This window comes from Poromitra crassiceps (assembly GCF_964638095.1).
Source record: "Poromitra crassiceps genome assembly, chromosome: 13".
In the NCBI taxonomy this organism is placed as follows: Eukaryota; Metazoa; Chordata; class Actinopteri; order Beryciformes; family Melamphaidae; genus Poromitra; species Poromitra crassiceps.
This window is the reverse complement of record NC_139644.1, coordinates 5368121-5383977: the sequence shown is the minus strand read 5'-3', so window position 1 is coordinate 5383977 and position 15857 is coordinate 5368121. Positions and strand designations below refer to the sequence as shown.

Below are 15857 nucleotides of genomic sequence, written 5' to 3'. Positions count from 1 at the left end.
CTTTGGAATCGCTCTGAAATCGCTCGTCAACAGGCACACGAATTGACGGACATCTGGGGGCTATAACGTTACGCAATGTTGTGATGTTTGTCCACTATGAGCCACCGTAGTTGTTTACAAGCTAAGCCTATCAGTGTGCTCCTAACCGCTCTAACTGCTCTATACCGGTAGTACAGACTTCACTTCATGTCAGCTGTCAGCCTGTCAATCAGCTGTCAATGTGATTTGTTGCCACACAATAAACCAGCGGTTTGTTCCAAGCCAGTGTGATCCTTAACTCACTCTCACATGGCAGCCAAACAGCGTTGAACAGCGAGCAACTGATGGCAGCGAAATTTCGCTCGAGTTGGGATATTTCATCTCGGGCGACGAGTGAATTTTCGCCCTATCGCTCTGTCTCTGTCGCACGGACGCCCAGCGATTTTTCTCCCGGGCGAATATACGCTCAATCGCTCGTTTGCATTGACTTTGTATGTAAACTCGATGCCAGCGAAAAACTTTAATGGGTCGGTGACGGTGTGAACGCAGCTTAACAGAACTAGAAGTGAAACCGACCCTGTTCAAAATGATGAGTACTAAGAAAGAGTGCATCTGTGGTCAGGCGGCTGACACAGCTGAAGTCAACAAGCAGTCAGAGTACAGATGAGATGAGCTCGTACCTGGATGCTCTCTGCTGCCTCGCTCGATGATCTCCTCCATGTACTTGTTGGCCTGAACGTAGTCCTTCATGCTGTAGAAACACAGGCCGATGTTGTAGGACAGGTCTGAGACAGAGGAGGAAGAAGAAGACATTGTCATGATCCCTGTAGGGAATGAAGCTGACCTGCCAACATTAGGCTGTGAAAAAGAGGGAGATTTTCTGACGTTTCGGCAAATACACCCGACCCAGCAGAGGATCTGTCAGGTCCATCGAAACTCTGCCAGTGATGTGATCCATTTGAAATGTAAACATAAGATCATGAACAACTAGAACATGGTAAAGTGAGGCACCATGTGTTGAATATGAACACAAATACAATCACTGAACGTGTGTGTGTGTGTGTGTGTGTGTGTGTGTGTGTGTGTGTGTGTGTGTGTGTGTGTGTGTCCTGATGTTGTTGTTGTGAATGAAAATCTCAGAGAGGTGTTTGTTCTTGAGGTTGGCTGTACCTTTGACCACAGCCTAGAGGAGGCCTTTATAACCAAGATGCTAAAATATCAACAGTTGGAGCAGACCATTTCACAGCTGGGCTACAGGTGTAAACTTATAGTTTTCATATTTGGTAGCCTGGGTCATGTCCATAAGCTGGTTGTGAGTGGCCTCCAGATGGCTGGTCTACCTAAGAGAAGGGCCAAACAGTTAGCGAGGTATTGTTCAGTATCTGCTATTATTGGCAGTCGCTCAATATGGAGGAGGCGCTGCTTTTTGTACCCATGAAATTGGATACTGTCCCTTATCTTGTATTACAGTATAACTGTATGTCAATCTGCCTTTGTCATCACCCTGTGCGGTATTATATATATCTTCTTTGTATGCATTATTGTGGTCGCCAATTAGGCACTCTTGTATCTGACCAACTCCCAACATCTGATTGCATTACTAGTGTTTATGTCCTTTGTACTCTGTATCTATGTGGACATAAATAAATAATTTAAATGTGTGTGTGTGTGTGTGTGTGTGTGTGTGTGTGTGTGTGTGTGTGTGTGTGTGTGTGTTCAAGATTGAAGATTCAAGAATTGTATTGTCACTCCGTTGTACGAGTACACACGTGAAATTCTTATGCTGTGGGCTCCGTTACAGACACGCTGCAGTAGGTAAATGTTGACGGTGTGTGCGTGTGTTTGGGACACCTACCTGGCTGGTATCCCAGCACCTGCATGGCAGACATGAACTTCTTGCAGGCCTCTTCATACTCCCCCTCCTGGTAGAGCAGACAGCCCATATCCACGTCGTAGTCCGGGTCCTCCTGGGGCAGCTGCTCGACCAGAGTCTACACACAGAGTCAGCATTGGATTAGTCATTGACTCCTCCCAAAAGGTAGTCGACTAGTCGCGGAAGATATATCAGATTTTTTACACCCACTAAAAATGAACAATTCTCATCAAAAAGGTGTCAAAAACAGCCAGTAAAGTAGGGCTGGGTATTGGCAAGGATCTCACGATACGATACGTATCACGATACTTGGGTCACGATACGATTGTATCACGATATACTGCGATGCGATACATATTGCGATATATTGCAATATTCTACAGAATTTACTCATAATTAAATAAAAGAGCTAAAGATACAACACACTGTGTACCACCCAGGTAGTGTAATAATATGTACATCACTTTATACTGATAAGTTAGTGGACAAATTTAGTCAAAACTACTGAGTGTTGAGTGTTACTGAACGCATCGATATGGGAAATATCGATACAGTATCGATTAGGGGTGGGAATCACCAGATGCAGAGGCCAGGCACGGCATGGCCTGCAAAAAAAAAAAAAATAATAATAATAATAATAATAATAATATCACGATACTTGGCGTCCAAGTATCGATACAGTATCGGGAAATAAAATATCGCGATATATTGCCGTATCCACACACCAGCGTCATTTTCCTTGAATTAAACAGAGCTAAAAGCTGTTGTGTGGTGGGCTGCGCACACAACAAATGTAAAAAATCGCCAGTTAAAGTTTTTTTGTACTCCCGAGGAAAACAAGGAAGCCATTGAGAATTGGCGAGAAGAAAAATGTGGATGTTGCTGTCAATGAAGTAAGTTGGAGTGTTCATCTTCCGTATATACGATATTTTTGTGCAACACCCAACCATGCACGCGACATAGGAGAACGGCAGGATTGGACGGGAGTTTGTGTTTTCCCCCGTTTTGGGGGCGTGGTTTCCGCAGTGTCTCTATGTGAAATAGCAGAGTCCTGATTGAATGAATGAAGTATTTATTTGTCCGTTAGGAAAATTGGTTTGTACATCATGGTCGTTGGCAAAAAGGACATCAAAAACATCAGACAAGACAACAGCACAAGACAAGACAACAACAATTATTGGCAACATCAACACATCACAAGATTGGGCTAGGGGAGGGGTTGGATGGGTGGTGCTGGGAGGGGTATCAGAGTCCGTTTATTAGTCCAATGGATGTGGGGATGAATGTTGTGTTTGTCGTTGTTGTTCTATGTTGTGGGGTTCTGAACCTGCGTCCTGAGGGGAGTGGTTTATATTGGCTGTTGAGTGGGTGAGTGATGTCTGTTATAATCCGGTTTACTGTGATGTGATGTCCCGGCATTTGATTCTGCAGATCTTGCTTGATATGTTGATGATTTTTGTTATCCTGTTTTTGTTGATGAGTGTTGAGGAACTGAACCAGGCTAAAAATCCAAAAGTGAGTACAGTTTCCATGAAGGTTTGATAGAAAAGGTGCAGTGTGGAGCTGTTGGGGTTGTATTTCTGTAGTTTGCGTAGAAGGTGTAGTCTCTGTTGTCCTTTGCTGTATATCGCCTGTGTGTTTGATGTCCAGGTGAGTTTGGAGTCTATGATGGTGCCAAGGTAACGGTAGCTGTCAGGTGTGGATGGTTTGATGGATGTGAACTGATCGGCTCTGAGAGGCTGTTTACAAATGAGCCGCTAAACCCCAGCAACTTCTCTGAACTGGAGATAGTGACTGTTTGACTGCAGTAACAACATAGACGAGTCTTTCCCTCTCTAAATACCTTCAATTATTTTTATTTAACATGATATAATGTAGAAAATTATTGTTCAAACAAATCTGTGCTCAATTTATTTATTTATGTATTTATGTATTTATGTATTTATGTATTTATTTATGTATTTATTTATGTATTTATTTATGTATGTATTTATGTATGTATTTATTTATTATATTAAAAGGGAGCAAGTGGGCAATGTTTGTTCTCTGTCTGTTCTCTGTTTACATTTTTGTCCCACTGATAATGGCATTGTGGCATCACTGATGATGTCATCAGTCATGTCATAAGACTGATGATGTCATCAGTGATGTAAACTTAAGGGGCACACACACATACACCCCTCCCCCCCGTGCGCCAATAGTGCAGGTGAGGCCACGCAGCAGCCGAGCTGTGGGCGAGGCCGCACAGCTGCAGGGCCAGTTCGGCCAGCTGCAGGGCGGGCGGGCCTAGGAATTGAGCGCGCGGGATGCCTAGTGTTGTTTAATCCTAAAGTCACAGATGAACGATTAGTCAACTATGGTGCGCAGTGTCCACTAGTGCTTTTGATACTATGGTGCACATTGTCCACTAGTGCTTTTGATAGTGGACACATTGTCCACTAGTGCTTTTGATAGTGGACAGTCTGTTTCAGACACTTGATGTCTGTCTCCAACAAGGACAGATGGAGCTCAAACACACCCTGGAGATTCCAAACTGTCATGATATTGAGCAGAACTTATGACAGAAAATGTGTGTGAGTTAGTCACCTTGGCAGCGGAGTACTCTTCCTCGCCGTACTTGATAGCCGCTTGCAGCTTGACCATCTGTGGCAGAGAGAGTGAGGATAAGCCAAAGGGAGAACAGAGAGAGTGAGGATAAGCCAAAGGGAGAACAGAGAGAGTGAGGATAAGCCAAAGGGAGAACAGAGAGAGTGAGGATAAACCAAAGGGAGAACAGAGAGAGTGAGGATAAGCCAAAGGGAGAACAGAGAGTGAGGATAAACCAAAGGGAGAACAGAGAGTGAGGATAAACCAAAGAGAGAACAGAGAGAGTGAGGATAAGCCAAAGGGAGAACAGAGAGAGTGAGGATAAGCCAAAGGGAGAACAGAGAGAGTGAGGATAAGCCAAAGGGAGAACAGAGAGTGAGGATAAACCAAAGGGAGAACAGAGAGTGAGGATAAACCAAAGAGAGAACAGAGAGAGTGAGGATAAGCCAAAGGGAGAACAGAGAGAGTGAGGATAAACCAAAGGGAGAACAGAGAGAGTGAGGATAAGCCAAAGGGAGAACAGAGAGAGTGAGGATAAGCCAAAGGGAGAACAGAGAGAGTGAGGATAAGCCAAAGGGAGAACAGAGAGAGTAAGGATAAGCCAAAGGGAGAACAGAGAGAGTGAGGATAAGCCAAAGGGAGAACAGAGAGAGTGAGGATAAACCAAAGAGAGAACAGAGAGAGTGAGGATAAGCCAAAGAGAGAACAGAGAGAGTGAGGATAAGCCAAAGGGAGAACAGAGAGAGTGAGGATAAACCAAAGAGAGAACAGAGAGAGTGAGGATAAGCCAAAGAGAGAACAGAGAGAGTGAGGATAAGCCAAAGGGAGAACAGAGAGAGTGAGGATAAGCCAAAGGGAGAACAGAGAGAGTGAGGATAAGCCAAAGAGAGAACAGAGAGAGTGAGGATAAACCAAAGAGAGAACAGAGAGAGTGAGGATAAGCCAAAGAGAGAACAGAGAGAGTGAGGATAAACCAAAGAGAGAACAGAGAGAGTGAGGATAAACCAAAGGGAGAACAGAGAGTGAGGATAAACCAAAGAGAGAACAGAGAGAGTGAGGATAAGCCAAAGGGAGAACAGAGAGAGTGAGGATAAACCAAAGAGAGAACAGAGAGAGTGAGGATAAACCAAAGAGAGAACAGAGAGAGTGAGGATAAGCCAAAGGGAGAACAGAGAGAGTGAGGATAAGCCAAAGGGAGAACAGAGAGAGTGAGGATGAACCAAAGGGAGAACAGAGAGAGTGAGGATAAGCCAAAGGGAGAACAGAGAGAGTGAGGATAAACCAAAGAGAGAACAGAGAGAGTGAGGATAAACCAAAGAGAGAACAGAGAGAGTGAGGATAAGCCAAAGCCAAAATGATGCGTAACACGGTGTTACGCATCATTCTGGACGCAGAAGTGAACAGGTGTTGCTCCAGGGCAGCAGTTATTATACCGTCAACTGTCTGTGTCCTGTGGTATCTGTACCTTAGTGTGACTGTTGGGGTTGTCCAGCATGAAGGTGGCCTTGGTGGCCTCTGGGTAGGCGCAGGCTTTGTACAGGGACTGGGCGTAGTACACCTTGTACTCCTCCACCTCGGGGTGCAGCTGTGTGAGCTGCTCGTAGCACTCTGCAGCGCTGCTGAAATCCTGCAGGTGGTAGTAGCAGTAGCCCAGCAGAGACAGAGCTGCCCTGGACTGGGGCACATGGACATTGAGGACATTTAATGGACATTGGGACATTTACCAAGCTAAGAAGCTAACAGGCTAACTGAACTGGCACAGCAGTGTGTGAAACTGCCATTTCACATGTGCTGGTGGTGAGAGTGAGATTTAGTATCATGAGAATGTCGAGCCAAACTATGGCAGCCAAGGACACTCAACTTGCTTTTGCCACTTTTGCAAAATGACAGGAGGCCAGGGGCCAGTTAAAAACACAAATAATATAATTTTTTCTGTAGCGGATTGTAGTTTTTTGGGGTGTCAGTGCGAGGTTAGTCTGATAATTTTTACGTTTAAGGTTTTTACACTCTGTCTGCCATGAACCTACATAGCATAAATCTGAACCACCAAGCAGAATGTAAACAAGCAATAATCAGAGTGACAATGCATACACAGCAAAGTTAAATCATACACACACACACACACACACACACACACACACACACACACACACACACACACACACACACACGCCTCTTAATATTGACGCTCCCATTCTCACTTTTAGAGAAGTGTTGAAAATATTATTTCCTGTCTTCGTAGCTCAAGGGCAGGGGATATTCATGGGATGGACACAGTGTTCATTAAAACCCATAAGGAGGCACTTATTCCTCCAATCGTAAAAATTATGAATCAGTCCATCAAGGAAGGTGTGTTCCCAAGTGTCTGGAAAAGTGCAATAATCACTCCAGTGTTTAAATCAGGGGAACACACAGCTATCACTAATTACAGACTCATCAGTATTCTTCCAGCTGTCTCAAAAATAGCAGAAAAATGGATCTGTGAACAAATCATATCACACCTGAATGCCACGCCCTTCTCATTACATCCCATGCTATTTGGGTTTGGAAAACACCATTCGACTGAAACAGCAAACTGTTTTCTTTTGGAAAATGTTAGGGCTAAACTGGATCGGGGAGGTGTAGTGGGGGCTGTCTTTCTTGATTTGAAGAAGGCTTTTGATACGGTGAACCCTGATGTTTTAATTGCCAAGCTATCAAATGCTATCTAATGTTATTAATTGGATAAAGTCTTACCTTGCTGACAGAAAACAGTGTGTTCGTGTAGGCCATACAACGTCTCAAATGGTTGATAATAATGTGGGTGTGCCCCAAGGATCAATATTTGGTCCATTATTATTTATGTTATATGTAAATGACCTCCCTGATGTTTGTCCACCTGATGTAACCTGTCAGATGTATGCTGACGATACGATCATATATCTACATGCAAAAAATAAGGCACAAGCTGCAGCAGATCTGTCAGCTGCAATGGTCAATATATCAAACTGGTTAACTGAGTCATGTCTACACCTCAATGTAAGCAAAACTGTATGTATGTTCTTTTCCAAGTCTGCAAACAGAGATCCAGACCCAGATGTGTTGGTAGCAGGGAGCAGACTTGCAGTCGTGCAAGAATTTAAATATCTAGGCATAATAATAGACTCCCAGCTAACATTTAAAAAACAAGTTAAAAAAGTTGCCAACCGAATCAAATTCAACCTGGCAAATTTCAAATATATCAGGAACAATCTGACTACTGAGGCCTCAAAATTGTATGCCAATGCTATGATTTTTTCACATATTAATTACTGTCTCACTAGTTTGACACAGACAGGTAAAACCACTTTAAAATCAGTAGAAACACTTTATAAGCAAGCCCTGAAAACACTGGACAAAAACTCATATCACCACTGTAAAATCTTAACTAAATATGACTTTTTAAATTGGGAAAACATGATCAAATTTGCAGATATTTTACTTGTGTTGCATCCAACTCGAGACAACTTTTCAGACCCTCCTGGAGACAATCTTTCTCAGAAGAGACTAACATTAGCGACAAATCTGGAGACTTTTTCTGACATGGGCTTAACATTACCAGCAAGCAGCAGTAAACAGGCAATGACGATAGCTGGGTAAGTCCCACTAGCATCGATGCTAATTTAGCAAAGTACAGGGTGAGCGCAGCTGAAGCACATGGCTAATTAATATGGATGTTAACGTCCATATTAATTAGCCATGTGCTTCAGCTGCAATAGACGGTATGCACACCCACTGGAACACGCCCCCTCAATCGGGAATGAGTGTCAAAATGAGTGTCAAGTTCCTCCCTGAGCAGCAGGTGTCAGTTATCTAGGCTGATTACTGCATTCAAGCTCAGTCTTGCTGTGACTCAGTGGGCGTGACCCCACAGTGACTTCTGCCTCTGTGACATCACATGCATACCCTCTATTCGCTAGCTCCATGATGAGACTAGCTACAGCATAACTCCAGCTCTTCTTCTGCCTTTACAAAACAAACACAATCTCAACACTGCAGCACAGCTCTGTTTAGCCAGCTATAGTTTGTCACAGTGCAGCCACACTGCAGCCCAGAGGGAGCGCTTGTAATTTACCCCGGTGCACGCTGAAACTAGCACGAGCGGGCGGAGTTTTTTCTTTCTTTCTTCCTCCATAAAAATGAACGGTGTTACCGGTGGGCATGTTATGTAATCGGTGTATGCCCCACCACCGTGTAACACCGGTAACACCGACTACCGCGGCAAGCCTAGGAGGCAGACACTGAAAGAAGTGGGAGTCTGGCTTCAGACCCCCGTCTTCAGCCTTGGACAAACTGTATGTCGCCAGCTCCAGGGCAGGTGATCCAGCATCCCTGAATCCCTGTATGCCATCAAGGAGCAGCCAGGGCGAGGCCGTGCAGCGGCCGAGCTGTGTATGCGAGCTGCACGGTGGGTGACGCAAGGCGCACAGCTGCTCGAGTGACTACTCGCCCCAGAGTTGGGATATAGGCTATAGTAGTAGCACAGTCTGAATACTAGAATGTTAGTTGTTTTTCGTAAGGACAACAGGCGAGACAGACTGCAAATATGCTTTGGTTAACACACTGGTTGATATGGGAAGGTGTGCTATTGATAAATGCTACAGTAAATATGTAATCGAACTGCAATCAATCAATAATCATATCAGAGGTGGACGCCATTGAGAGGATAATATCGGCTATCTAATAAATCAAATGTGTGTGTGTGTGTGTGTGTGTGTGTGTGTGTGTGTGTGTGTGTGTGTGTGTGTGTGTGTGTGTGTGTGTGTGTGTGTGTGTGTGTGTGTGTGTGTTTGTGACTTACCTTCGTGTGTTTTTGAAGTTCATTGCTTAGAATGTGAATTGCTTCTCCATATTGGCCATCTTTAATCTTTGAATATGAAGAAGAAATGAACAGACATGAGTAATATGTCGTCGCACCACCGCCGCACTTGCAGGGAAAGTGCTATTGTTGGCTAAGGGACATAACAGCGAGTTTAGTGTGCAGGGAGAGTGAGAGACCGAAAATAACAGTCGAGGCCAGTTAGTTTAAACGTTAACACGCTACTTCCACGGATTAAAATGTTGATGAAGAGCTGCTAGGGGCCAATCGCCCATAACCAAGGAAGCATTAGCTACATTTCGGGGCTAAGCTAATAACACATTCTCACCAGTTTGTAGATGGTGGCCGTGTATTCGCCGTCTTTTATAGCCGCCAGCGCCATGGTGACATTGAATAAATAATACTAGCAACTAAAAACATGCAATGAAATGTTCTTAAACTTGAAATGCAGCATATTATTAGCGTTAGCCTGGAGTTAGCTCATGTTTTCATCCGCAGCAGACTGAAGCCACAGGGACTGTTGCTTAGCAACAGCACAGACCGGCCGGAAACTGCAATCTTAACGGACATGTGAAACAGCCAATGAAACGCGAGGATACGCCTTCATATTTTTTTTTACTTTATTCAAACATACAAGTGAACAGACGTGCTCATAACAGAAAATAAATAAAAATGGACATAGGTATGATGGTACACATTAGCCTACAGTAGAGAAGAACCTACGCCTTCATCAACCAATCTCTTTCTTTCTTTCTTTCTTTCTTTCTTTCTTTTTCTTTCTCTCTTTCTTTCTTTCTTTCTTTCTTTTTCTTTCTTTCTTTCTCTCTTTCTTTCTTTCTTTCTTTCTATTTCTTTCTTTCTGCATTGGTAATCAAATGTCTTCCTATATATTAACCCTATTTAATGTCAGTGTTGTTGTTGTTGTTGTTGTTTACAGGTCAACTCAATAAGGTCAGAACACCTGCCAATAAATTATTATTATTACTGTCTTATTATTATACTGTAGTTTCTGTTCAGACAGACCAAGCTGCCCATTTAACCAGTAGCTTTTTAATTAATTGGACAGTCTATTGTTTTACAAGCTATCAGAATACGATCAAGACACAGTTAGCTTGTTAACAAAAGTTACTTAGAAGAAGTAGTTCAAACTACTTTGTAAAAACCGATCAATACATTTAATTGCTATATAAAGCTGCTGCCGATCAAGCTATAAGTCAAACCTTAGATAGTAGCCTATAGGACGAATCAGCGTGACGTCACTGCCACCCAGAAATGTGGAACCCCGCGGCAGTTAACTAGTATCAGTTGTGCCAAACAAACAATATCTCAAAAACTATATATCACATCGCTTATATTTTGAAATTCTGAGTCAGAGCAGAATTAGCTCAAGAGTTTGATGTATAATTATGCATGTCGTGTTAAAGTTGTGTGAACTGTTGCAGTTTTAAAAATGTAAACAGGGTCAGCCGGCTAGAGTCAGACACTCAAACTCGTGCTCCATAGGGTCCCATTGCCGTTTCCACCCAGTGACGCGGTTTGTTTACCAAAATGCTGCTCGGCTGATGCCTCGTATAATGAGTCAAACCAAATAACTGGTTTGATCACAATGACTACGTTTATGACTCCGCACATGGTGACATCATCAGATAATATGCAACATTTTTTGGGTGGACCAAGCGGCCGAGCAACCGACCAACCAACCAACCAAACAGTAACTTATAGAGCTGCTGGCCATGCTGGCCACAGCTAAAAACAGTTCAACAGTTATCCATGTTCTAATAAAGTCAAAGATAACTGTTCATTTATGACAGTGTCAAAATCTTTCGTGCGGGAGGGGAAGAGGGCAATATCGGCCGATTAATCGGCCATACATTGGTCGATCTCTATGAACTATGAGCTTGCCAGTAGGGTCAAAACGTCTGTATGGTCAAGGAGTTGCCATCCATGTCAATTGTTGTGCATTGTGGCAGCTGGTGTTTGGTTGTCATCCTTTGCAAACCACATTATGCCATTATGTCTTTGTCAGCATGTGACAAAAAATTCCTGATCCATGTATGGGTACACTGTGGATCGGGCGGCACCGACTTAAACCGGGCTCTTGGCATTATTGATCAGACCGACTGAAAACCTGGCAGTCTGCAACCTTCTCCCTGGGCCTGCCAACGCAGTCAGACAAATTCTGCATCATAAGCCCAGTTTACAACAATAATTTGCAACAAGATGAAACCATTTAAAACATTGCAGGGAAAAGTTGCAGGCCCGTCTCATCTCAACTCCAGCCGATATCGGATGTTTGTGACATGCCATGCCGATTGCCACCCCCTTTTAGCAAATATATAAATAAATAAATATATATATAATAAAACATTTAATGGGATTTAAAATTTTCCTTTGCCCATGTTAAAATCTGTCTATAATTGTTTGAGATCTCACGCTAACAATATCCGATAACAGACAGACAGACAGACAGACAGACAGACAGACAGACAGACAAACGAACAATCACGAGTGAAAACATTACTGATCTGAACTGATCTGAACTGAGGGAACATACTGCTGAGGGGGCACAGCAGGGCTGAAACATACTGAGGGCACATACTGCTGAGGGGGCACAGGGCTGAAACATAGTGCTGAGGGAACATTGGGCCGAGGGAAAATATTTAATCTGGCCCTAACTGTCCTTTGGAGCCTCTCCCGCTCGTACTTATGCAGTTCCTCCTGGATTAGGAGGCGTTCCCGTTTGATCCGGGCCTTCACCACCGATGCAACGTCTGGGATCATCCACGCCACGAAGAACTTCACCACAAAGACCAGGACCACTATGAAAAGGATGAAGGCCAGTTTAGCCACCAGGATGTGATAGTACTGCATGGTGTGTTTGTACTCCGCCTGGTGGCCTGGAGGGTAACGGTAGTCACGGTATCTGCAGGTGGTGATGACAGAGCTGTTATACCAGGCTGGGCTCTCCCCTTCCTCTGGCATGCTGTATTTAGAGATCTGGGAGATGCGGTAGGTTGACAGGCTGTTGTTGATGTAGCCCTTCATGCTGCCCTCTGAGCTGTAGCCGTACTGGTAGACCATACGGGGGATCATGTCTGAGGTGAACGCCATGATCGATGCATTGGTGAGAACCGACAGTATAGCGACCACGTCGATGATCTCCTGCCACGCCCCGATGTTTCGGGCCTTAAACGCCACAGGCCGTCTGAACTGGGTGGTGAACTTCCAAGCATCCACCCGGATCTCCAGGATGTTATTGACCAGCGTCAGCAGCGGGGCCAGGGGGAAAGAGACCACAAATAGAGTGAGGATGCCAAACTGGACCACCATCTCCAGGTATTCATAGAACAAGGAAAGCGAGCTGAATTCTTGCAAGTCATGGTCCTCCTCCCAGCGACTGCACCTGTTCTCCGGTCGGTGCCGTCCCTTTCTCTTTGCCCACCAGTTACGCATCAGCGGCACGAGGGCTTCCTGAGTGTTTGTCAGCAGTTTCCCTGTCATGATGACCGCCAGCTGGGTGGTCAGCTCGAACAGACAGCCTCCAGGGTCACTCTCCTCGTTTCTCAGTATGTTCCACCTGCCCATGTATGTGTAGTTGCCAGGATAACCCACAAATTTACCCTTGAAGAAGGCCAAATAGATGCAAGAGGAGTAGTAGTTAACAAACTGAAACATGTACATCTTCATGGTCAGCTTGTTCTCGTACTTCCGGTGGGTCTTGGGGATTTCCAAATCAGTGATCCATCTAGCCACCTTCTCATAGCAGAAGTTGAGCATAAAAATGATGACACAGTTGATGCAGGAGGCAGTGACCGAGGTGGCCAGCTGTGGAGTGATGGGGATGTGCCCCAGGTGGATCTTCGTGCCATCCTTCATGATACTTGCAAAGGCGGCAAACGCAGCGAGTCTGTAGGCGATGACCCCGATAATAAAGGCCATTGCCAGACACAGCCAGAAGAGAACGGTGGCTCCAGACATGCATAAGAGAGTGTACTTGCGGGTGACGGGTAGATATGGCTCCATTTCACGGGTGATCCTGTTGAGTCTTTTGTGAGTGCATTTGGCTTCAAACTCGGGTCGGATCTGAAGCTTCTGATGATGTTGCTCTTGAAGGTCGAGCAAGTCCCACTCGTACTCCAGCCGGGCCTGGCGCCGCTTCCACAACTCCAGAAACACAGTCACCCAAATCCCCATAAATATGGCAAAGAATACCGTTGCCCCATTATCAATCAGATGGGTATACCAGGATGAGCGACATGTAGAGCTGAGCTTCCAAAAGCCGCACTTTTTATCACAAAGTGGACACATGACGATAGCGCCTCCGATGCTGCTATCACATATCTCTTGAGTTGTTACGCTGTCTTTATAACTGGACATTCCATAGACGAAGCATATTAAGCCCATGACGGTCGCAAAGAACAACATCTCCGTGTAAAACCCCAACCAGGTGAAGTAGATCCCAATCTTTTCCCCATAATACTTCTTAATGAGGTGAATAGGCTGCTCTTTGTAGAAGCAGCTCAGCCGGGCCCAGTGTGTGTGCAGATTGAAGCGCTCACTCTCACACTCAAGATTTCTTCTTTTCAGTCCAGAGTCGTGAAGGGGGAAGTGGGCTGTGTAGGTCCCGTTGATGAACAACTGTTCGATTCCTTTCTTGTCCTTTTTGTAGGGACAACGAGCGAGGATGTAGAAGACTATTCTGTTTCTTGTGGAGGGTGGGAATAACGTGTCCTGGTCATTGGTGAGGAAGAAGTCAATCTTGTCCTGGTCAAAGGGGCAACTGAAATAGTCCGGTTCGGGATGCGCGATGTGCTCCGGCAGGCGGAAACATTGCGGCAGCCACCACAGAGGGACGTCATGAGCGTGGGGGATGTCATTTTCCTTGAATGGCACCTTGATCTTCAAAAGTTTGGCATGCGCTGCTAGCAAGTGCCATGGGGCATGGATCTTCACGTAGTACGTCTGGCGGTCATCCGAGAATGATTTGTCCTCTGTCTCCAGCACCAGTCCTTCCTTCACAAGGTTGGCCTCAAACTTCCTCCTCCTTTCCTGTTTCTTTCCTCCATCCATCATGTCATCTACATAAGACAGCACATAATCAATCCTGCGAACCCCGTCCCTTAAGAACACTGTGTCTTTATTTGGTTGTAGATGATCTGTTGCCATCATGTCGATTCAAGTTTCCCTCGCCTTTCCCGTTATTTATTTCATGGTAGCCAACACAGCTGTCACCTCATCAGGAAACATGGCATCATTAGTGATGTCGTACATCACAGATGATGTCATAATGACATCATAAAGTTGGGGGAGGGCGTATTCTACGTTCACACTGGTGCAATTGTGATGGCCCCAGTGATGTCACTCGAGCAATTGTGATGATGTCATCAGTGATGAGACTTGAGGAATGTTGATGACGTTACAATTTCTCTGTGCGTAAGTAGAGAAGGATTTATGACATCACTGAGGATGTCACAATGGCTCTTTCATTCATGTCATAAATCACTGATGATTGATTACAGTTACGCTCTACAGCTTGTCACTCGAGCAATTGTGATGTCATCAGTGATGTCATCTGTGATTATGTCATCAGTGGTGTCACTCAAGCAATTGTGATGTCATCAGTGATGATGTCATCAGTGAGTGATAAATCACTGATGATGTCACAATGGCTCTGTGCATAAGTAAAAATGGTAACAGACACTGATGTTGTAATAGACATTGTGACATTGTCAATGATGTCATAAATCACCAATGATGTCACGTGTGCGTAGACATTGTGAGATCAGTGATTTAACAGTCATCATCACTCACTGACAATGAAATCATTCGTTCATCAGTGATGTCACTCGAGAAATTGTGATGTCATCGGTGATGATGTCATCAGCCCCTAGGGGTCCCGCTATCAAAACTTGGCGGTTTCGAAGAGACACAATCACTCGGGCGACAGGAGAATGTAAACAGTGGATGGATCCAGATGGAGGCGGTAATGCAACATAAAGGCTGCCAACTGCCATAAAACACCACCGAAGAAGAGACTCTGCCCATTCCCTTGCGTGTGATAGGGAGTTGTTCTGGAACCAGTGAAAGCAGTACTTCTTCAGGGCATCCTTGACAAGGAGACTAGGGACGTACACGGAGAGAGGATCCACCAGAGGAGACGTACACGGAGAGAGGATCCACCAGAGGAGACGGAGTCTGACCCGTCGACCAGCTGGCATGAGGAGCGAGGCGGCCAGAGGGTATGTAGTGTATGTGTTGTGTTAACAGCAGACTAACCTGTGTTGTGTTAACAGCAGACTAACCTGTGTTGTGTTAACAGCAGACTAACCTGTGTTGTGTTAACAGCAAACTAACCTGTGTTGTGTTAACAGCAAACTAACCTGTGTTGTGTTAACAGCAGACTGTAACATGTGTTGTGTTAACAGCAAACTAACCTGTGTTGTGTTAACAGCAAACTAACCTGTGTTGTGTTAACAGCAAACTGTAACCTGTATTGTGTGGGGCAGCAACACATGTTAAGGGCTTGTTCAGGGATGGAGCTGGATTCTATCCACTGGAAATCCCTTTGTGCTCCCTCTCATG

At 44.8% G+C, this 15857-nt stretch overlaps 1 protein-coding gene and 1 pseudogene across 2 annotated transcripts in view; both read right to left on the bottom strand.

The window, feature by feature from the left end:
- ift70 (intraflagellar transport 70) overlaps positions 1-9759 on the bottom strand; it is a 34058-nt gene extending 24299 nt beyond the window's left edge. The window contains exons 1-6 of the mRNA XM_083648801.1: positions 9604-9759; positions 9258-9323; positions 5904-6113; positions 4439-4495; positions 1835-1970; positions 660-764 (exon numbers count right to left, since the gene is read on the bottom strand). Coding sequence (XP_083504927.1) covers positions 660-764; positions 1835-1970; positions 4439-4495; positions 5904-6113; positions 9258-9323; positions 9604-9657 — 628 coding nt within the window. The 5' untranslated portion in view covers positions 9658-9759. The remainder of the gene's footprint in view (positions 1-659; positions 765-1834; positions 1971-4438; positions 4496-5903; positions 6114-9257; positions 9324-9603) is intronic.
- A 2033-nt stretch (positions 9760-11792) lies between these two features.
- LOC310787889 (anoctamin-5 pseudogene) lies at positions 11793-14441 on the bottom strand (annotated as a pseudogene). The gene has a single exon. The product of its transcript is annotated as an anoctamin-5 pseudogene (transcript).
- Positions 14442-15857: the final 1416 nt, after the last annotated feature.